Source organism: Dryas octopetala, chromosome 3, assembly GCF_963921425.1.
Source record: "Dryas octopetala chromosome 3, drDryOcto1.1, whole genome shotgun sequence".
Classification (NCBI taxonomy): Eukaryota; Viridiplantae; Streptophyta; class Magnoliopsida; order Rosales; family Rosaceae; genus Dryas; species Dryas octopetala.
In genome coordinates, this window is record NC_141368.1 from 8,659,319 (window position 1) to 8,681,253 (window position 21,935).

A 21,935-nucleotide genomic window follows, 5' to 3' on the forward strand; every position below is an offset into this window, starting at 1 on the left:
TTTAGATGCTGACATGGCGGCAAGGTTTTTTTTTTTTGAGACTGTTGGTTGTTTTTTTGTGGAAAAAAAAAACTAACGACGAACCTGGATAACAAGCAAGTCGCAGAAGATCTAACGCCTGTTACGACGATCGAAGGAAACGAGTGATCCCAACAAAGAAAATTATGTCCAACTCATCAAAGCTTTTAGTAAAGAGATCATCAACTAAATTAGTTTCATAATAGATATGCTTCAACCGAAAAACATCCACCTTTTAAAATGAACTAAGTGAAATATGTCTGTAACTAAAGATTAACCTACCACAAAGCTCTTCAATTTTTCAAGAAAATATCATTTACCGACCTTTTTTTAAAGAAATATTAATAGAGTGGCCAAAAAAAAAATTTAATAAATTGTTATTTATAATGAAAATTGAGTGTCATCCACTAAACTGGTCATTGGCATCAATTACCATCTTTATTATGATTATATTTTATAATTACTTTGTTGATTAAATGCATGGTACACATTACGGACTAATAACAAAAAAAATGAGAAGTGTATCAATTGATCATATGTATTGATTATATTAATTATTTTAATCAATTATTAATTAACATGTTAAGTACTATTACATAATGTGATTTGTTAGTATATATAATCAGAAAACTCGGTTTATCTAGATCTAGCATAATTCTTTCTAAAAACAAATATTCATGTACAATATAAAACACCCTCTTTTTAATCATTTCATGAAGTTTACAATATTTCAAAGCTTTGTTCAATGGAAAACGATTTCTTTTACAAAGTATTCGTAATCAATTTATTTTTTACAAGCCTAAGTAATATAAAAATTTTCGTGAAGGATCACAAATAGCAACGAGGAACAAGAAAGACGACGACAATACATTGGCATATATTTATGCATGTTAAAAATAAGCAGGTGGGATTGGGGCCTCGCTATCGCTATGCATTACCTTCTCTTTCCAAGGTAAAGTACCTTAATACCCCTGTCAAGTGCCACCAGTGCCAACGTTTGTTGTAGTTCAATAAGAGGTGTTTTGGTCTATGTGATTAATTTGGTGACCTTGGCTTCATGTTGGTACATTTTTATGAGTCATTAGTGAGTTGGCGCCATGGGTGCTTCAAGAAAAAAGGATGAACCAAATAAAAACAATTAAATTAAAATTAATTAAAATATTTTTTTTAGTTGGTGTGTCGTTGAAAGTTGAAAATTTAATCACCACCCACCACAAAAGCACAAATGCAAATGAAAAACTTTCAATGTCTTCCTATTAGTTGAGATCCATATATCAATCACTGTACCAGATAAAAAAGAGTGATAAGTCTACAAGAAATTTGATTTTTGGATGATAATGATTTGAACTTAGGGATTTGATAGTGAGTTTTAAGATTACATTGCTTAATGCGCAACCCAAACGGGACCTCAGCTGTATTGTTTCGCGCAATTGGAATATTAAGCCATGATTCGAAGAAATGAGTTGATCAAGTAGCATTTCGTAAGAAATTAAACATTATATTGTTTGATATTTACAAATTAATTTGGGTTTAACTTTATATTTAAAATAGAGGAAATTACAGATTTAATCCAGTTATTTGATAACTATTCAATTTGGTCCACAATCTTTTTTAAGTTATGTTTTGGTTCATTAATTGTTCCACTTGTTCAATAAAAGTCTAGATTTGTTTTCTTAAATTTGGCATGTCTTTTACCCTATCAAATCTCATTCAAATTCAACAAACATATACTTGTTTTAAAGCTATGCATTTCTTCTATTTACAACCATATAAAGATCATTTAAATTGGAATTCTAAAGCTTAAGATAATTGACCCCAAAGTAGGGTATCCGAAACTGCCAATTTTTCAAACTTCACCCAATCTCAATTCTCTTAGATTATAATACTTCAAATTTGTTTTTATGACTAAGAAATGATGAAATATAACTTATACTTCAATTATAATTGAAGAAAACACAACCTAAAGGATTTAAAATTACAAATATGGACGTTTATTGAACAAATAAAATAATTAGTGGACCAAAACAAAACTTAAAAAGATCGTAAACTAAAATTGAACTAGATATAAAATAAGTGGATTAAATCTGTAATTTCATCTTTAAAATAAAAAGGTCGGTATATATCAACTACCCATTAGTCTTAGTGCTACTTTTTTTCTCAATATTGAAGGTCTTCCTGGATTGAAAAAATAAAGAAAAATGTTGATTTCCTAAATAGCTAAACTCAACTATGATAATGTGAAGTATAACACTGATGCTAGTTAACATGGTATACATACCACACTATTATAGAATAATTTCTAGTGACGTGCATTAATCATTATGTTTCTTTAATTTTGAACTCTACGGGTCCATTTGGAAAGAGTGACTTCAATTACATGCATTAATCATTGTTTCACTATTATATTCAATGACTATGTACTATTTGGTTTAATGGTGTGAGTCTCTTCTTTTTGTGAGAGAAAGTCTTGAGTTTAAATCTTATAGGCGATTTAACTAATTAATTTGGGTCCTCATTCTCTAATATTTTTCATATGCTTATCATATTTTTCTTGTCCACTGAGAATTCATTAAATCAAAGGAAATGTAGAATAGAAAATGTCAAATAAGGTATGATTAATTGGAACTAGACTTTCTACTTTCTCTGATAAATTCAAAAACGTATATAGCCAAATTCCACAATTCTCCATTACTAGGCCCATTAATACACAAATTACAAGACTCAATAGAAAGCCCAAAGGGGAGTGAAAAACAGCGAAAAAAACCCACAGAGGCCCAAGAAAAAGCGAAAAACTTTTGTCAATGGTCAGCTAATTCACAATATTAAGTTGCACCGTCAAGCTTTATGTAGCCTATCAAGTGCGTCAAATGTGACAACAAACCTGGCTATTGGCCAAAGTTTGCAAAATTTAATGAGTTGAAATTGAGAGATGTTTGTGTCTTTGAGCTGATTGGGAGAGATGAAGCTGTGATTAAAGTTTTGATTTGCTTTTCGATTTAGAGAGATATTAATTAGTAATGCTAGCTGCATGCATTTGAGACTTTGGAATGTTTTTTACTCTCAAATCTCAGTGAAGCAAAAAGGTTATTATAATACATGAGGTTTACAATTGTGAGGCTTTTGCTGTCGGACCAGGATCCTCTACCTGGTTTTTCCCTGCCCGTTTATACCAGGCTTCTAATCCTGGCCATCCAAACAAATAAAACAACTGAGATGATGCCACGTCTGCAATGGCATTTTTAGTCACTCTTATTTTTCATTAAAATTACAAGATATTCTTAAAAAAAATAAAAAAGAAGTTTCTAGCTCATCATTTTTTTGAAGGGAAGGAGTCTGAGTCGTTGACCCAGCCTCATGGACTCCGGCGGCCCATTCTCACCGACGGCAACTCAACCTCATCCTCCAGCGACCTGAACACAAGAATTGAGAGTATGAATCCCATTGAGCTTTATCTCCATGGCTATACGCCAAGATTGAGATCAATGAAAACCCAGAGAGAAGGGAAGGAGATAGAGAACAATGGCCTGATATGAGGGTTTAAGTAGAAAAAAACATATAGAAGGAATCTAAAAATAACGTTTTTAAAATATTAAAAAAATATTATTTTTTATTTTCCTTTCTGGGTGTGATTTTATGATCTTCACTACTGAATTTTGGCTTGAAATATTTAGCGAAGCTCTCCCATCCGCCTCTCGCAGTGTACGAATACACAGAGAAGAAAAGGAAGAGATGGTGAGAGAGAGAATACAAAAAGCTTTGGGTTTGGATCAAAACCGTACCTTTTGGTATCTTTCTCTCACTCTTTCTTCTTTTTTATTTTTTCAAGAATATCTTCTAATTTTATTGAAAAATAAGTGACAAAAAATGCCATTGCAGATGTGGCATCATCTCAGTTCTTCTATTTGTTTGGATGACCAGGATTAGAAGGTTGGTATAAACAGGCAGAGAAAAACCAGGTAGAGGATCCTGGTCCGACATAGATGGAGGTGCCTAGCTCCAGGGCCAGCCCTGACTTTTGGGAGGCCCAAGGCAAAAATTTGGAATTGATCTTTTTGTATATAATTTTAGTTTTATAAAGAAAAAAATTATAAAACTTTGTATACCGATTTTCATTATATAAAACAATATCACAGTTTGTACGTATTGGAACAAAAAATAGTTAAAGTTGTAGAGTCTTTGCCTCTTTGGACATACAAGTTTTGAACAATATACCTCTTTGCCTCTTTGTCAAACAATATACCTCATCAATCATCTCAAAATGCTTTACCAATGAGCCTTTTTAAGGAGTTGGGCTTTTATTAATGTTGGCTTTTTATTCTATGTACATGGCAACACAACAGTTTCATCTCAAAAAAATTTTCTCTTTGGCAACATTATGTTTTTCATGTATAATATATATATATATTAATATACAAAATTTTTTTTTAGCCCCACTAGAAATTGGGCCCTGGGCGGTCACCCCTGCTCAGGGCCGGCCCTTCCTAGGTCATCTGGGTGCTAACCATAACTTCTACTTGACCAAGATCAACAATGTCAATGTCTAAGAACATGAGTGACATATTTCTAATTCACACCAAAAAGTAATCCAACAAAGTTTTATTATTATTATTTTTTGGATTAAGAAGAAAAACTAATTGTATGGTTCTTAGATCACATTATTCATATAAAACGATTTGTTTGAGATGTGATTTACAACGTGATATGTATATATGGCACATCTAACATTATTCAATTCACATGAAATATGTAATGTTTTGAACATATTTGTAGCAAAGCCTCACTCTCTTTCTCTTGACTACTTGGAATTTAACTAGCCAATATATAGCAAATACTATGATGGACTTTATTCACTTGACAGGCTGTTTGGTCATTACTTTAATTTAAGCATGGGAAGATCTATCCTCGAGTTCAAAATTTGTCTTTTCCAAGAACTAAATCGATAAGATTCAATGCTATAATTTGGTCAAGTTACGAAGTGATAAATGAAAGATAGTTCAAATTATAGAGACGTAAATTATAATTCAGCCATAATTAAAAGAATATAAAATGATATAAATATCATTTCACGTGTATGAGTGTTAATTTAGACAGAGTTGTTGATTTGTTTCTTTTTAGAAAGTTTTAGTACAAGAACACAATTGGCATGTTCCAAATTTTTATTTCTTCCTTATGCAACAACATGAATAAACGTTTCAATATGGAGCACATAAGATATATATTTCCTAAAAGCGACGCCGTTGGACTTTGGCATCTAATATACGTTAAAAATCATAGAATTAAAGCTAAACGAATCGTTATACACTTATACTCTAGCACCTAAATCCTAAACCCTAATTACAAAACCGCTTTGGTGTCTGGTTCGTTCGGCTCAGTCGAAACCAAACGGAACAAGTTGGACGGATGTACATACTACATAGAGGGTTAGATGGGCTTTAGCCTTTAGCCCATTCCATTTTTTTATTTTTATTTAAAAAAAAAACCTAGTATGTTACTAAAACCTAAGCTCAGCCCACCCTGATTAAAATTAAAAAAAAAAAAAAAAAAACGACACCAGCTCAGGTCTCTGGTCTCTCGCTCTGTCTCAACTCTCACTCTGTCTCAAGACACTCAACTCTCAGTTTTCACTCAGTCTCAGTACTTACCAACCATCCAAATCATTGCCTTCAATCTTTATTTTCGGCATGGGCAGGTATTTCTCTTGAATCTCTTTTTTTTTTTTTTTTTGTTTCCAAGTTTAATTTTAGTTGAAATGTTTGGGGATGAATTTAGGTGTGAATTTAGTTATTTAGGGATTAAATTTGAGTATTTAGATTAGGTTAAAATGTGAGAACTGAGAACCCCATTTGAATTTAGGGATTAAATTTAGAAAGTTTTTATTTTGTTGGATTTTATGCCCAAATTCCCAATGACCAGACCCTTACCCATTTCAATATTACCCAAATTCTTAATAAATCACATTATTATTTTTTAAACATATAGCTTTTGGTTCTCCATTACCAATTATCAGCTACAATACTTGCGTTGTATATGTATATGGGGTGGGAGTGCTGACTGACTGGTGAGGGGGAGGAAGAAAGAGCAAGTCCATTACTCCAGTTTGTATTGTATATTTATATGCCTTCTTGTTACTCTAACTTGTATATGTGTAGTCTCCAGTTACTGAATACAACAAGCCATGGGCCGATGGCCGTAAAAGCAATCATAGAATTCTAGTAGAAAGAAGACTAAGTTTGGTCCCGCAGAGTGTGAGAGAGTATGTGATGTCCGAACATGAGGACCGTTCGGATTGGATATTTTACGAATTGATGGAATGAGTGGTTCTTTTGGAGATGATACACTTTGGTTCTGAAACTAGTTGATTTCACTAAACTGAGGCATATGAAATTGTTGGAATGAGTGGTTATGTTGGAGATGATACTCTTTGTTTTTGAATATGTTTGAATTCACTAAATTTTTGGAATAGACTTGTGAATTGTCTTTAATTATGACTTGTCTAACATTTTGGAGTAGTAATACATAATATTGCTTTTGGTTTGTTAATTATTAATTATATTCCATTATCTTTTGTTACTTTTTCTTTTTGTTCTAGAATGGAGCTGTTATGTTTGGTGCTCTTTTGGTTTGTTAATTTTTTTTTTGTTGCTTTAATGGCTGTCTGGAATTGTATAAAAGACATTGATATGAATTAGTCATCACTTGGATAGAAATTTTTAGAATGTTATGTTATTTGACTCAAAGATTGTTGTATGGTCAATGCCAGTGCATAGCTAGTTATAGAATCAAAATAGACGAGGTTGAGATACATGAGTGGTACTGCAAGTAGGATACAGTAGGATACTTTATAGATTAATGCATAAGTTACAGGTGAGTGGTCATGACTTTTTTCTCTTTTTGCAATTTTTCTTTGCTGCTTCGGTAAGCACTCATGTGTGCTAAAGGATGGAAAAGTTCTTAAATTTTTCGTTGCAGTTTTCACAGATTTGAACCTGCACTACTTTAGTCGAGATACTTATACTAAAACACTTGAAAAGGGCTTTGATTTATACAAATAATTAATTCAGGGCGTTTTGTTCTAAGCTAGCCTTTTTTTAACTAATTTTGATCAGTAAACCTTTGGTTATTGCCTTAGGTAAGCGGCATTATCTGTCAATCTCATTTTAAATAGGATATATCTCTTCTGCTTTAAATTTTTCCTATGAAAATGTATGTTGGATATGGTTTCATTGTCTTACTCTGTATTGCTATAGGTTTTCATGTCATTCCATGAATGTGGAGGCAATGTTGGGGATGATGTGCATATCCCACTTCCTCACTGGGTGACAAAAATTGGTCAAAAAAGTCTTGATATATATTTTACTGATAGAGAGGGGAGATGCAACCCTGAATGCCTCACATGGGGAATTGATAAGGAGCGGGTTTGAATTAGTCATCACTTGGATAGAAATTTTTGGAATCTTATGTTATTTGACTCAATGCTTATTGATTTTTTTTGTTTTTTGACAAATAATGCTTCTTGAAATTTAAGAATTAATAATTTTTTTTTATTTGGTCAATAAGAATTAATAATTAAGCAATACCAAGAAAATGACTCATGTTTTTTTTTAGGCTTAATTGTGTTTTTACCACCCAAAGTTTACATTGATTCTCACTTTACCACCCCGAACTTTATCTGTCTCACTTTACCACCCAAAGTTTACATTGATTCCCACTTTACCACCCAAAGTTTACATTGATTCCTACTTTACCCTCTAAATCTAGAGTGACAGAATAGATGGAAAAATGTTAACTGGGACACCAAAAATAGTTTTGGGTGGTAAAGTGGGAATCAATGTAAACTTTGGGTGGTAAAGTGAGACAAATAAATTTATGGGTGGTAAAGTTAGAATCAATGTAAACTTTGGGTGGTAAAGTGAGACAAATAAAGTTCTGGGTGGTAAAGTGGGAATCAATGTAAACTTTGGGTGGTAAAAACACAATTAAGCCTTTTTTTTATATGTATGGAAGTGACTCATGTTTTTTTTTTATATGTATGGAAGTGACTCATGTTTTTTTTTTTAATCTCCAAAAACTATTCTCAAATTTGGATTGTTTTTGTGGGGATGAGCACCAATGTTACTAATTGGTAGGAGATGAACTATCCGCTGCTTGTTTTGACATATGCCAAGCTATATCTATGTTGTCTATTTGCCTTGACATTCAACTCAATTATATTTTTCATCCCCAAATTTTTAAATGAGGATGCAACAATTTTATAGGGAGGGAGGTTGGTAGGTTCCTTGCTTACGTATTTGTTGACATTGTTATTAGATCTTGTGTAGGTGGTAATTCTAAGCTCTAAAAAATAAAAGAAGAATCATTTCTATTTTATAAGAAGAATCATTTCTATTTTATTTTTTTTCTCATCTATAAATACTTCATGCTACGGGTAGAAGTTAGCCCTTATATTTCAACAAGTTGATTTGCAGATGGGAAGGTCTGCATAATTTAACATGGGGGGGGGAGGGGGGACTTATCCCTCTCATGGACCATAGCAACAACACCACGCTCCGTTGAACCAACCCATTGGGCACTCTTGAAAATTTGCAAGAAAAATTCTAATTGGTAGAATATAAAAAGATGAGATCTAGAAAAATAATAAAATTTTTAGCACAAATGAGCGTATGTGGTATATAGAAAAAGGAGAGAACATAAAAAAAAGTTTGTTGTTGACATCTTTCTTGGACTCCATGGCAACCATATAATTTATTAAAAGTCATTGAAAGTCTATCATTCTCTATGAAAGTCTATCATAATTCTGTGAAAGTTCATAAAAGTCTATGAAGTCCACAAAAGTCTGTCATTTAAAAAACAATCTACAAAAGTCTTTAAAAGTCAGGATTGAATACACCCCCCTAAATGTTTGGGGATGAATTTAAATGTGAATTTAGTTATTTAGGGATTAAATTTGAGTATTTAGGTTAGGTTTAAATGTGAGAACTGAGAACCCCATTTGAATTTAGGGATTAAATTTAGAAATTTTTTATTTTGTTGAATTTTATGCCCAAATTTCCAATGACCAGACCCATACCCATTTCAATATTACCCAAATTCTTAATAAATCACAGTTTTTAAAAAAAAAACATATAGCTTTTGGTTCTCCATTACCAATTATCAGCTACAATACTTGTGTTGTATATGTATATGGGGTGGGAATGCTGACTGACTGGTGAGGGGGAGGAAGAAAGAGCAAGTCCCTTACTCCAGTTTGTATTGTACATTTATATGTCTTCTTGTTACTTAGTAAAGTCTAACTTGTATATGTGTAGTCTCCAGGTACTGAATACAACAAGGCATGGGCCGATGGACGTAAAAGCAATCATAGAATTATAGTAGAAAGAAGACGAAGTTTGGTCCCGTAGAGTGTGAGAGAGTATGTGATGTCCGAACATATGGTCACATATTTCATTAGTAAAAGCATATGTGATCAACTTGATTGATGTGGGATTGCTTGTAAATTTCAGGTGCCAAGTTCATTAAGCTCAATCTTGATTGTTGGAAGTGGAAGTTTGGAAAACAAGTTGTATATTTCATTATTGTTGGTTTGGTAAGCTGCAAATCTTAAATTCTTAGTTGAATATTGCTAGAAGTAAGGTAGCTAGGTGTATCTTTTCTGTTTATTAATGAAATTTCCTTGTACCGTCCAGGTTTTTTTTAGCCCACCCCAGTTTCAAATCCTGGACCCATCCCTGTCAGAACAAGTAAGCGAGCTAGCAAATAAGAGATGAAGCCTGGAAGAAGGTTAGGTGGAGGAGGAGGGAGGTCACTCTCAGAGCAAAAGAAGAACGTTCTACGATGTCGTTTGGAGACCTTCAAGCACCTACACTCCTCCAGGCTCGACGTAATCGTCCACCAACTTCGAACTAATTACCCAGACTACGGCCGCATGAAGATGCAGTCTTTCTCCAAGTTCGTCCAGCAAACCCTAGACTCGCCTTCCTTCAAGTTCTCCAAGACCAAGTCCTACATCAGCGACGATGAAGAAGAAGACGAAGAAGAAGAAGGACAAAGCAATTCACACCGGAGGCAGAAGCGTAATGAGAACGAAGAGAGATTGCAGCGTTTGGAGTATGCGCACATTAGAAGGATTCGGCAGAGCAATGGTGACCATCTAGATACTTCTTCAGATGATGATGAGGAGGAGGATGATGATGATGAAGATGAGGACGAGTTGACGTCAGAGGATGCGATATACGGCGAGAAAGTGGAACCGGAGTTTGATTTGACAAAATCGATGCTGCGAGCATCGTATATGGGATCGAACAGCGCTGCGGCAAAGCCGAAGGCGGCCGAGCAGAAGGAGGAGACAAATGTAGAATTGGAGCTTCCTGGTCGCGAGAATGTTGAATTAGGGCCGGAGCCAGAGCCGGAGACATTGCTGAGTAAGGCCGAGAACGAAGTGAAAGGCTTGGTTTCTAGAGGCGTTGAGGTGAAGGGAAGTGAGGGGCCAAGGTTTTGCGACTTAGGTGGGATGGAGAAGGTGCTAGAGGAGCTGAAGATGGAGGTGATTGTGCCTCTTCGCCATCCGCAGCTGCCGCAGTGGCTTGGAGTTAGGCCGATGTCTGGGATTCTCTTGCATGGCCCGCCTGGTTGTGGGAAGACCAAATTGGCTCATGCCATTGCCAATGAAACCGGAATTCCGTTTTACAAGATTTCTGCAACCGAAGTGGTCTCTGGTGTCTCAGGTATTACTCGCTTCTTTTGCTTCAGTTCATGAATGAATGAGTGGAATTGTCAAGCTTAGAATACTCTGTTATTGTTAGAGGTTGTTATATTCTTGTAATTTATGTTGTTGTAATTTAGTTTCCATGTCATAAACTTTAGGTGCATCTGAAGAAAATATACGAGAGCTTTTTTCTAAAGCTTATAGAACCGCCCCTTCAATTGTATTTATTGATGAGATTGATGCAATTGCTTCGAAAAGAGAAAATTTGCAACGAGAAATGGAGAGGCGAATTGTGACACAGTTGTTGACTTGCATGGATGAATCCCACAGACTTGTACAACCGGGCGATGCAAATTCCAAGTCTCAAAGTTCTGAGGATCACAAGCCTGGCTATGTTCTTGTAATTGGTGCCACCAATAGGCCTGACGCAGTTGACCATGCTCTAAGGAGGCCTGGGAGATTTGATCGTGAGATAGCTTTAGGCGTTCCAGATGAAAATGGGAGGGTTAAGATTCTTTCTGTGCTTACACGCAATCTAAGACTTGAAGGTACTTTTGATCTTCTCAAAATAGCCAGGTCTACACCAGGGTTTGTTGGAGCTGATTTGGCAGCGCTGGCCGACAGGGCTGGTAACATTGCCATGAAAAGGATTATACACAAGAGGAAGACTGATATGTCTATAGATTCTATGGATGAGGACTGCAGTGAAGAGTGGTGGAGGCAACCATGGTTGCCTGAAGAAATGGAACAGCTGACTATCACCATGGCTGATTTTGAGGTGATCTGAAATCAATTATTATTATTTTTAACCTTTTCTCCCTTTCAAATGCATTCTTTGACTTACAATATAGAAATAAAATGCAGTTAGTCTGCTTTTTTCATAAAATTTCTCGAGATGATGGTGTTACCATGTGAATTTCTGCAGGAAGCAGTTCAAGTGGTTCAACCTTCGTCCAAAAGAGAAGGATTCTCTGCAATTCCTAATGTGAAATGGGAAGATGTTGGTGGGCTAGATATTTTAAGGCAGGAATTTGATCGTTATATAGTTAGGCGTGTTAAATATCCTGAGAAGTATGAGGTAATTATTATTTTCACTTCATTTTTTATTTTATTAATCTCTGTGTGTGTAAGTATGATTTTGAAATAATTTTTGGTTTCAGGAATTTGGAGTAGATCTAGAGACAGGATTTTTGCTCTATGGGCCTCCAGGATGTGGCAAAACACTGATAGCGAAGGCTGTCGCTAATGAGGCGGGAGCCAATTTCATTCACATTAAGGTCAGTCATTGACTTTCTTATTGTATTTTTTTTATTTGTTTTGATATTTTATTTAGGTTGTTGTAACAGTAAATATGTCAATGTATGTTTTTGCATAATTTGAGAGCTATGGCTTTTCTTAACTGGCTAGGGCCCTGAACTTCTGAATAAATATGTTGGAGAAAGTGAGTTGGCAGTTCGTACTTTGTTTAGTCGCGCAAGGACATGTTCACCTTGCATACTTTTCTTTGATGAGGTTTGTGGTTCTCCCTGACAATTGTTATTACACTGCCTTTGGCTTTTATAGATTTTTATCATTTGATTTGAATATCTAAGGATATAAAATGGCATAGATGACTGAATTAATGTGATCAAGTTGGATTGAGTTGTAAGTAGGGTAGATTGGATGGCATTATCATTAACAATAGTTGGTTTTGCATATTGCTTGAATGAACCTCAATTATGGTTATCTTGGCATAATGTTTGGAGGTATTTAGTGTGCTTTCCCACTTCTTGAAAATGTGCAGTTGTCTTGCTTTTTGAGAAAGTTAAACCTTTTGTAATATGACATGTTACAAAATTCTCTCTTTTGAACAAGATATATGACCTGTCTGTGTTTTTTCCTTTCTGGCCTCCTGAATCCAAAATTTGGCTTTCTTCTTGCATCATCCACCAGTTTGTTGTATAAGCTAATAGTGAGGTCTGCTTGGAAACAAGAACATAGCTATACTTTAGGTTGCACTGATGATGGTTCCTGTTCGTTCTGTATTTAGCAGGAGTTATCTTAATTTCACAAGTTCGTGTCCTCAGGTGTCTGACATGGAAAATTTTTCATGGAAGATGTATTCTACAAATCATAGTTTTTTTTAGATATTCCACTCACTTATTGACAGGTGGATGCTTTGACAACAAAGCGGGGGAAAGAAGGGGGATGGGTTGTTGAGCGGCTATTGAACCAGGTAAAATAATCTGCAAAGAGGCAGTCTTGAATTGACTGCTTGCGAACTCACTCGATTTTTATTCATGGATAAAACGAACTGACTACTTACAATTGCAGTTACTTATAGAGTTAGATGGTGCAGAGCAGCGGCGGGGTGTATTTGTTATTGGTGCCACTAATAGGTAAAACTCATTGTTCATTCTTCAGTTTTAATGACGATGATTATCATTATGCATTTCTTACAAGTTGTCATACCTTTTTGGCAGACCCGATGTAATGGACCGTGCGGTGTTGCGGCCCGGTAGGTTTGGTAAACTTATTTATGTCTCCCCACCCACAAAAGATGAGCGTGGTTTGATCTTGAAAGCTCTTGCAAGGAAGAAGCCCATAGATGCCAGTGTAGATCTGATTGAGATTGGACAAAGGAATACTTGTGAAAATTTTAGTGGAGCTGATCTTGCTGCACTGGTTTGTCTATGCTTAATATTTTTTTTGTTTTTGTAATATTTGCTTTTAGAGCTATTTTGCCTTTCTCTTTCCCTCTTAATGTCTCTGAGTGCTGGGGAAGAAGAAAGGGGGAGAGGTTGTGATTGGGATTCTCTAACATAACAATTTTCTTCATGCTAGATGAATGAAGCTGCTATGGCTGCTCTTGAAGAGAAACTGACATCAACCGAGAAGAGTTCAGATGCATCTCCAAGGACTATCAAAGGAACTCACTTTGAGCAAGCACTAGCTAAAATCACACCATCTGTAACACACATGGTATGGAAAAATTTTGTCATTGTTTGATTCACATATGCCTATTACCTTTCAATAAACAATTGCCTTTTCTTTTGTGTTTTTCTTTGGCTACAAGTATTTTTTTAAATTCCATTTTTCATTGCTTGTCCATCTGGGGAGCAGCAAATGCAATACTACCAGAAATTTGGAGAGGGCCTCAAAGCACCAAGAAACTCAACATAAGCCGCAAGTGTTCCATGGAAAGAGTATGTTGTAAATGCCCATAGAGCATAACAATAGGATGAAATTGTACAAGAGGGAAGCAAATTTTGATGGAGATGCTATATAGTTTTTGGTCTATTTTCTTCTAATTATTTTGTAGAATTTTGTCGGTTGGGTGCCTCAAAAGGTTGCGTGGTACTTCAATTGGGAAAATAAATTTTGTTGAGTTTTGACCTGAGATGCTACGGTGTATATTCCTTTTGTAAAAGTAGAGGATGAGGTTTGCGGAGTAGACATTTTCTTTTCGGCCTGAAGGTTTGGTAGACATTAGTGCATGTAGTTTGCCACTGCCAATTTTGTTAAGAAGAGTTGAACTGTCAGTTATATTTGAAACATGGTAAACAATTAGACGCCAATTTTCTAACGAGTAGTCAATCTATTTTCCTTCACCATAAACTTAAGATTCCAACAGCAGGACTTTATTTCACTTATTTTAACCTACTTTGATAGTCCAGGCTTAAATAAAACACTGCCTTGAATTTTGGAACTATATCCACTATAGTGATCATTGAACTTATCATAGAGCATGACACCTCCATACTTGGCAGGCTTCTTAACAAAAGGTTTACAAGATCATTTGTGGGCACATGGGCATTGCCAGCAGCTGCCTTGGAAGCTGGAAGCCCAACAAAGAATTTTCTTGCTTGTATAGAAGATGCCCATTTGTTCCATGAGTCCTTGAAGGCCTTGAAATTGCTAGAGCTAAATGGACAAACTGGGTTATTGTAGAATTGAACCCAAACATATAGTCAAAGAGGTGAGGTGTTTGGTCATTGCCAAATTCACATGCATCGATATCTGCCTGTGTTACATGCTTCTGTTAGTGTGCCCTCGCCACCATTTTGGCCCCAATAAACCGCAATGACTCCTGCAAAGGATTGGGAAAACAAGGCAGGGAGAATCGGTAGGAAGATAATGATCATTGCTTGATAACAAAACTTGGTGCTCAGGTTGGTAGCAGCCCCATTGCACTGTTATTTCGATTCATGCAACTTGGCAGCCATAGTTGTTCTCTGATGAGTTTGATACCATAGTTGATCTATTTATAGACTTTTGTATCTGGGTTCTGAAAGACACTGGCAAACTTCAACTTGTCATAGTAGAACATTAACATAGATAGGATGAAATTGGAGTAGAACCATAGTGGGACTAGCTAGCTAGCGACTCAGACATAGGTGGTTTGGGAGGTTTATCTCCAATGCCTAACTAAGAAGCCAAACAACATGTAAACATCAATTAAAGAATGTGGTTGCTCTTGGAAAGTCAATAACCATTAGCATAAATAGATTGGTGTCAATTCTAAAGCAGTATCAGTAATTTTCTAATTCATTGGGGAGAGAGTTAGGTAGGGGTATTTGAGTTGGAAAAATTATCTTATGTGACCATCATACGTGATATTCTTTTCACAATATATATATATATTTATATAATTCAATTTTATACGATGGAACTTACATGTATGTATAATTTTATAATAATAAGGTATTGTAGATTTAATCCCTAGACTAAGGTTGAAAGTTCTGAGTTTTGTATTTTGCATAAACTTTTTTATTTATTTTTTAAAAATCTTGGGTGGACTATGTGTCCATGTCAGGAACCAGATTGAAACGAGAACATGGCATAGTTTGGTATTACCTTAAAAAAGGGAAGGTGTAGCTCACAATTAAACACTTAGATAAATGCTCATATATTACTTTCAGATTAGTATTCGCTTTCAAGAGTAAATATTCGTGTTACGCATGGTAAGGTGTTCCTCATGGTTTGGGTTTGCTTGGTAACTTGAATTACATAAGTTAAATATATTATTATTGCATAGTTATCTCAACCATCAGAGTGGCGCAGCGGAAGCGTGGTGGGCCCATAACCCACAGGTCCCAGGATCGAAACCTGGCTCTGATATTCAAGCCATTCAATTTTTTTCTTTCAGTTGGGCAAGACCTTCTAATTCAATTTCAGTGTTATCTTTGCTTAGATTCAGATTTTTTCATGATGAAAATTGTCCTAATTTTATTTCCTTCTAAACTTTACTTTGTCTTCTCTCACATTTCAGAAAAAACTTCATCCAATTCAGCAATACCCAACACTTTTTTTTTTTTCTAGCATAATCTTTCCTCAATCTCATGATTAGAAAAATGGTCCAATTTTTATTCCTTTTTCAGCCTACTGTCAAATTTTCCAAAGAGGTTGGTTACTTGGTTATAATAAATTGACTTTTTTACATTTTACCCACATGAACTTTAAGTTCAATCTCACTTCACCATCTAAAAAAAAAATTATCTCAATTTACCACATGAATTAAATTTTTTTTGCAATGTACTACCTCTAGCTAATTTTGTTTTAATTTTATTTAAAAATAAGAGTGTTTTGATCTTTTTCAAGTTTCTATTGTTAAAAAAATGGTTTTTTTACATTTATTTACTTTGACACAATAAAAAACTGACTTGAAAAGATCAAAACACCCTTATTTTTAATAAAAATTTAGACAAAATGAGACAGAAGTGATACATTGCAACAAATTTTTAATTCATATAGTAAATTGAGACAATTTTTTTTTAGGTGATGAAGTAAAATTAAGCTCAAAGTTTAGGTAGGTAAAGTGTAATAAAGCCTAATAAATTTTTACCGTAGGCTATTATATATTTAAGGGGTGGGAGAGAGAATGGGGTTCCACTGTTCCAGTGATTACAACAAGTGAGCTGCAGTCCAACCCTCCCTTTCCAGTTTCATCAACATATTTGGAAGAAGCTTTAACACCCTCCTCACCTATAAGTTCATCCACTTTCTCAAGTTGTATATAATTGCAAATCTCTTCAACACAACACATTACCCTTTCAGCTATAAGCATAACGAAAAGCATGGATGAAATTATCACAATTTTTTACATGTCATTAATTTTTCATCCACCTCCCACTCTTTCACAAAGAACTTTAAGATAGAGGGGGGTGGCTAGAGGTTTCAGTTTCATTACAAGATTTCCTATGGTCCTAGTTCCAAGTGTAAACAGGAACTACTCTATTCAGCTAGTACACCATAAACTAAAGCCCTCCCTAGAAATTCTGTACTAATCCTCAAAAACCTCCCTTCTCAAGACCAAGGTGCTCGCTACAGAAACTTGAAGGCACAACTGAGAGCTGCAATCGCCCTGTCCATTCCTCGCCTGGCTTCAAGATGATGGGTTTCTCAATTGCTGCCCCATCCACACAAAGCATCTGTTTGTACTCCTCGTCGCCAAAATCAACCATAGATTTTGATTTCTTCTCCCACGGGTTCCAAACAACTGTCCATGGGGAAATACAATTGAAAATAGAAAGCCAAGTATTACAATATCATATATCTTGGAAGGCAATAAAACAGATTTATGCATCTACTCATCTTTATGTTCAACCATGTCAATGCTGTATGTACTTTTAGCCTAAGCTCATCCCTTTTGCACAGAAGAAATTAAGACTCGTATATAAAAGCTCAACAGTCAATTTCTTTCACTGTTACTAGTTGGCAAAACAACTTTGAAAAGCTCACTTTCCTTATATATAAGAAATTTATAAAATAAGAAAATGTTAAATTTATGCCAGCTTACCAACATCTGGTAGTCCTTCCTTTCTGATTACATATGTCCTCTTTTTTTCATGATCAAGGATTGCAACTACATTTGGTGAACTTAGATAAAGTCGATCAACCTGCAGAGAGAAAAATTGTATCTATAAGCCAAAGCCTCTAAATTTTCCATTGCTCTACATTTATTCTCCAAGAAAATATTGACCCCATTAACCAACTCTAGGGCCTTCCTACTATACAAGTAAAAACCATCCATTTCATATAAGAAAAGTAAACAAAATTTACCTCAGATTCAAAAGTTATGGCATCTCCTTGTTCTGTAAAACGCTCTCTTTGACAAAGGTTGTCAAAGTAGTCAAGTGTCTCCAGCCCTTCTATCCTCACCTCACTAAGGACACAAGTCATTTTCACATAAATAAATACGAATCACATGTCTATAATGGAAGCACTTGTGCAAGAATCGGAAGGCAGATGATTCTGAATTCAACCAATAGTACCCTGTACCTTATATCAGAAACCAAAAAATAAGTGTGGTAGGCAAAAGAAAAACTAAACGGCTTGCCATTGACATTCCTAACTCGCGATATAAGGGCCAGATCTCCATTTGTTGCAAGAGACACCCTAAGACGAAACTCAAAACTGAAAAGGGAGGGAAAACATGAAAAGTTAATCTGGGTCTGTTAGCAGCATACTATTGCTTTTCAAATAGATAGAAAAAGAATATATAAAAAATAAAAAAAAGAGTTACTTGTACCCATTTTATCTAAGGAAACAGCATCCAGGCTCATACCTACGGGGCCAACACTTCAGGTCGTCTTCAGATGGTTTAAGTAGTAGATCAATGAAGGATTTTCCATGGGAATCATTTGGGGGAGGCAGTGGAGGATTATCATCAATTGCCCAGACCTTGTTCCTTGCAAAACCATGCTGCTCTAGTGATCCACAGTTCCCAAACTTCAGAAGCATTAAACTAAAAAGCATCAGTTGGAGTTTTTTTTTTTTAATGGTAGTTTTGTATAGAAGAATAATTAATAATACCTGTGGGAAACAAATTGGAATCCCTCCTCGCATTGCTTTTGGGGGCTTGAAGATTGCCTATGATTGATGTAAACATAAGTTAAAAAAGAAGTATCTCTAGTGGGTAAGATAAGTTTTCAACTATTATAGTCACTATGAAAATGCAATTAAATCTCTTGTATCAGGGCATAGTGTTGCATAAAACAGAAAACGCAGTTAAAACTTAAAAATCTGCACCAATGCGAAGTCAGATTACAACCTCATTCTTCAACTAACAACTAGAACAGATTGGATGAAAGCTGCTACTAACACATATTTCGTGATTACTTATCTAAATAATTAGACAAACAAATTTTTGTTCAATGGTCTCTCATGTACTAATACAACTCTAAAATGTGGAACAACATTCATGCCACACATGATAAATGATTATATAGTGATGGAAGCTCAAAATTAATTGTTTTTAGCTACAAAAGCCACAAAACTGTAAAAAATGGGGATGCAAAATTATACCTTACTACTAGTGAATAGGAGTTCTTCCCCGTGCTCATTCCTCCATGAAGTGACCTGTCCTCCATGCAAGCTAACCTATATCATCAGAAGAAAAATCATTAATCCCAAGCACATTAAACACCCCAATTTCACAGAAACCAAACATGGTAATTGGTATACGAGCATAAGTTCTCCCATTATGAATTAACAATTTAAGGATAATTCTAAATTCAATGTTTACAAAAAGAACCAACTCAAAAGGGGAAAGGAAGAGATTCTCACCCGAGCTGAAGCCCCTTGTGGGTTCTGAAGCACTACTTGTTGGACCCCATTCCAGTCCTTTGTAATCTCAATTGCTGCCCTATAATCCCATTCAGCTGCTGATTGCCCCATTTTGAAAAAACAAACAGAGCTCTACTATCTCAATAAGACAAACACCTACGGCCTTCCAAGCTCTAACCAAACCTCTTTAAAACAAAGGACACCGACAGTGATGGATTAAAAGGAAAACAAGTCACACTGAGACAGTTAAAGAGCTAAACTTGACCAAACACCTATATCTTGTGAAAAAGATGTGATCTTGTGAATTGAAAGAGAAAACTCAGCTACCAATTTCCTAATCTCTATCTACCATTATCCCTCAGATCTAGAAAACCCGACTTCTAGATAACCCCAAAATGCTAATGCCTGTGAAAATGGCATTGAACCCGGAAAGTCCAATTCCAGAAAACCCAAAAGGTGAGATTTGGCAGCTGCACAAAAACCTCCAACACCTACCTAAAACTCATAAAAGAAGTCACCAGACGTTTGTCATATTTCAGCAGAAGAAGACAATCATTTTAATCTAGAAGAAAAGGTTAAAATCAAAATTTGTATTCCTGACTTGGTTGGATTCTTTTTCTTTTCCCCCAGGTTAAAACATGTTTATCAAACGAATAAAACCCAATTCTCTACTGTAACATCCCTTTTTCAAAAACCCATCAAAGGAAAAAAGAAAAAAGAACTCAATTCTATCCAGAAAGAACTTTATCTGTAATTACTCTAACTACCTTATAAGTCTTAAGTTCTAATAAAAACCACCAAAAAGTAGAAAAAGTAAGCTCCTAAAAGTCAGAAATTTTCAGACACAACATCTCAATTGAACCAAAAGACTCAAACTTACAATATAAACAATGCCCACTCGATACCTTGAAAGAACACCAAAGTTGAGTAAATGTTTAAGTGTTAAAGCAACCCTTTTTCCTAGGAAGCATTCAGTGTTTCGAATTTGCTATTAATTATGGAAACTAATGCTAGCTTAAAGGAACCCAAAAGAACAAAAACATATAAAACAAAGGTGTAGCCTGTAGGGGGCAAGGTCGTGGAAGCATGAGAAGAAGTGAATGAAAATAGGGAATGTGTATGATGATAAGGAGGAAAAAAATGGTCTTTGTTCTCGTGTTGCTGTTGCAGAGATCTAGGACGTGGAGATACGAGAAGACTGAGAAGTACATGAAGGCTGTGCAAGCGGTCAAAATTTAAAATATGGGAATTTTGAGATTGAGACTATTCAGTTTTAAAAAATGTTAATTTATGACTTATGAGTATGAGTGTATGACTATGAGAGCCATCCATTAGACTTCCCCAACCAGCCAACCTCACAACATTTTTTTATGCTGCTACCAACTTTGAACATGAACTATAAGTGAGATTATACAGCTTTGTCTCCTCCTAGGTTTATTCTGGGCTGTAGATTTTTTATGGCCAATGATTTGGATATCAATTTGGCTGTTTTATCTAAATTTTCATTCGAAAAATGGAACCTTTTGTGTGAGGGTAAAATGAAAAATTCATGTCCATAGTCTTATCTAAGTCTCGTGAGTCGTGAATATGTCCCAATTTTGACCCAATTTTGTTCATGTCTTGTTTTAGATTTCAAAAAATAGAACAAGTTTTGGTAATATCAACTGCATCTAATTCATGTAAGGTTTTGAGCTTGAATTATCCATTTTGTTCCCACGCCAAATTTTTGGATGAAAATTTAGATGAAATCTTAAGAAATTGACTCAAAATAACCTATTTTAAAAAGTTTAATGCATTAATTTACTAAATTTTTAACTTAAGAAGTAATTTAATACACAGTTTTTAGTTGAAGGAGTAAAATGGCTATTAAACCAAATTCAAAATAAGAGAATTTTGAGATTAAGCCTATTCAGCTTTAAAAATGTTAATTTATGAATGAGACTATGAGAGCCATCCATTAGACTTCACCAACCTCTCAACATTTTTTTTTATGCTGCTACCAACTTTGAATATGAGATATAAGTGTGATTATACAGCTTGTGTCCTCCTAGGTCTATTGTGGGCTTGTTGATTTGATATATGGCCAATGATTTGGATATCAATTTGGCTTATTGAGGTAGTAATAGTAGCACAAGGCCAATAAATTAGGTGGTAGTAGTGGTAACTTACAGAATGATTTTTGTCAATATATTATATTGGTAGAGTGTAGACTATGAGATATACTAATAATGGCTTCACTAGGAATTACCTTTGAATCGAAGTTTCACTCTTTCTTGTGCCAATAAGATGAACAATTCTTTGACATGTATTTCAAACAATAAGATAATTGTTATCTAGTATTGATGACATTAAGTCAATTGGATGAAGGTAGGTCCTAAGTTCTTTGTACTCCTTGTAAGCAAAGGACAAGGATAAATTCTTTTTTTGGTTACAAAGATCAATTTTTAATGATAATAAAATATTAACTAATCTAATTAATTAAAGGCTTATTTGGGAGTGCTTTTGTAGAAAGTTTTTTTGCTCAATAATGCTTTTATTGAGATTACTTTTGTTAGAAGCATATTAGTATACTTGGAAGTACTTCTTGAATAATTCAAAACCACTATTTAAATTTTTTATTAAACACAAATAAAAGTGTTTTTACTAAAAGTATTGCCAAACAAACCCT

General features: G+C 34.9%; 2 protein-coding genes and 1 non-coding gene across 5 annotated transcripts; 2 read left to right on the forward strand and 1 right to left on the reverse strand.

Annotated features, from left to right (window-relative positions):
* The first annotated feature begins 5,562 nt into the window (after positions 1–5,562).
* On the forward strand, positions 5,563–14,157 carry LOC147290494 (cell division control protein 48 homolog C-like). 3 transcript variants are annotated; one of them, XM_086235586.1, is made up of 13 exons: positions 5,563–5,707; positions 9,324–9,427; positions 9,519–9,601; positions 9,702–10,739; positions 10,879–11,498; positions 11,646–11,798; positions 11,881–11,997; positions 12,128–12,232; positions 12,870–12,935; positions 13,034–13,098; positions 13,183–13,384; positions 13,544–13,681; positions 13,823–14,157. In XM_086235586.1, the coding sequence occupies exons 4-13, from the start codon at positions 9,779–9,781 to the stop codon at positions 13,880–13,882; spliced, it is 2,487 nt and encodes an 828-aa protein (XP_086091712.1). In that variant the 5' UTR covers positions 5,563–5,707; positions 9,324–9,427; positions 9,519–9,601; positions 9,702–9,778; the 3' UTR covers positions 13,883–14,157. The 3 variants fall into 3 exon arrangements, with proteins under 3 accessions (XP_086091712.1, XP_086091713.1, XP_086091714.1); XM_086235587.1 differs by having other exon boundaries at positions 9,331–9,427; XM_086235588.1 differs by lacking the exon at positions 9,324–9,427.
* Positions 14,158–15,748: 1,591 nt separating this feature from the next.
* TRNAM-CAU (transfer RNA methionine (anticodon CAU)) lies at positions 15,749–15,820 on the forward strand. The gene has a single exon. It is a non-coding gene; the product is annotated as a tRNA-Met (tRNA).
* Positions 15,821–16,750: 930 nt separating this feature from the next.
* Positions 16,751–20,226, reverse strand: LOC147290496 (putative glucose-6-phosphate 1-epimerase). Its single transcript, XM_086235259.1, has 8 exons — positions 19,268–20,226; positions 19,007–19,081; positions 18,515–18,571; positions 18,267–18,430; positions 17,981–18,115; positions 17,762–17,864; positions 17,499–17,598; positions 16,751–17,198 (listed from the first exon to the last, which is right to left on the reverse strand). The coding sequence occupies exons 1-8, from the start codon at positions 19,376–19,378 to the stop codon at positions 16,990–16,992; spliced, it is 954 nt and encodes a 317-aa protein (XP_086091385.1). The 5' UTR covers positions 19,379–20,226; the 3' UTR covers positions 16,751–16,989.
* Positions 20,227–21,935: the final 1,709 nt, after the last annotated feature.

Coding starts and splice junctions, on each gene's coding strand:
- LOC147290496 (XM_086235259.1), bottom strand. CDS start 19,378: ATGGGGCAATCAGCAGCTGAATGGGATTATAGGGCAGCAATTGAGATT. Junction 17,865..17,980: donor TTTTTGGTTTCTGATATAAG/GTACAGGGTACT, acceptor TTGTGTCCTTAG/TGAGGTGAGGATAGAAGGGC. Junction 17,199..17,498: donor GGAAGGACTACCAGATGTTG/GTAAGCTGGCAT, acceptor CCCCATGGACAG/TTGTTTGGAACCCGTGGGAG.
- LOC147290494 (XM_086235586.1), top strand. CDS start 9,779: ATGAAGCCTGGAAGAAGGTTAGGTGGAGGAGGAGGGAGGTCACTCTCA. Junction 11,799..11,880: donor AATATCCTGAGAAGTATGAG/GTAATTATTATT, acceptor TTTTGGTTTCAG/GAATTTGGAGTAGATCTAGA. Junction 13,682..13,822: donor CACCATCTGTAACACACATG/GTATGGAAAAAT, acceptor TCTGGGGAGCAG/CAAATGCAATACTACCAGAA.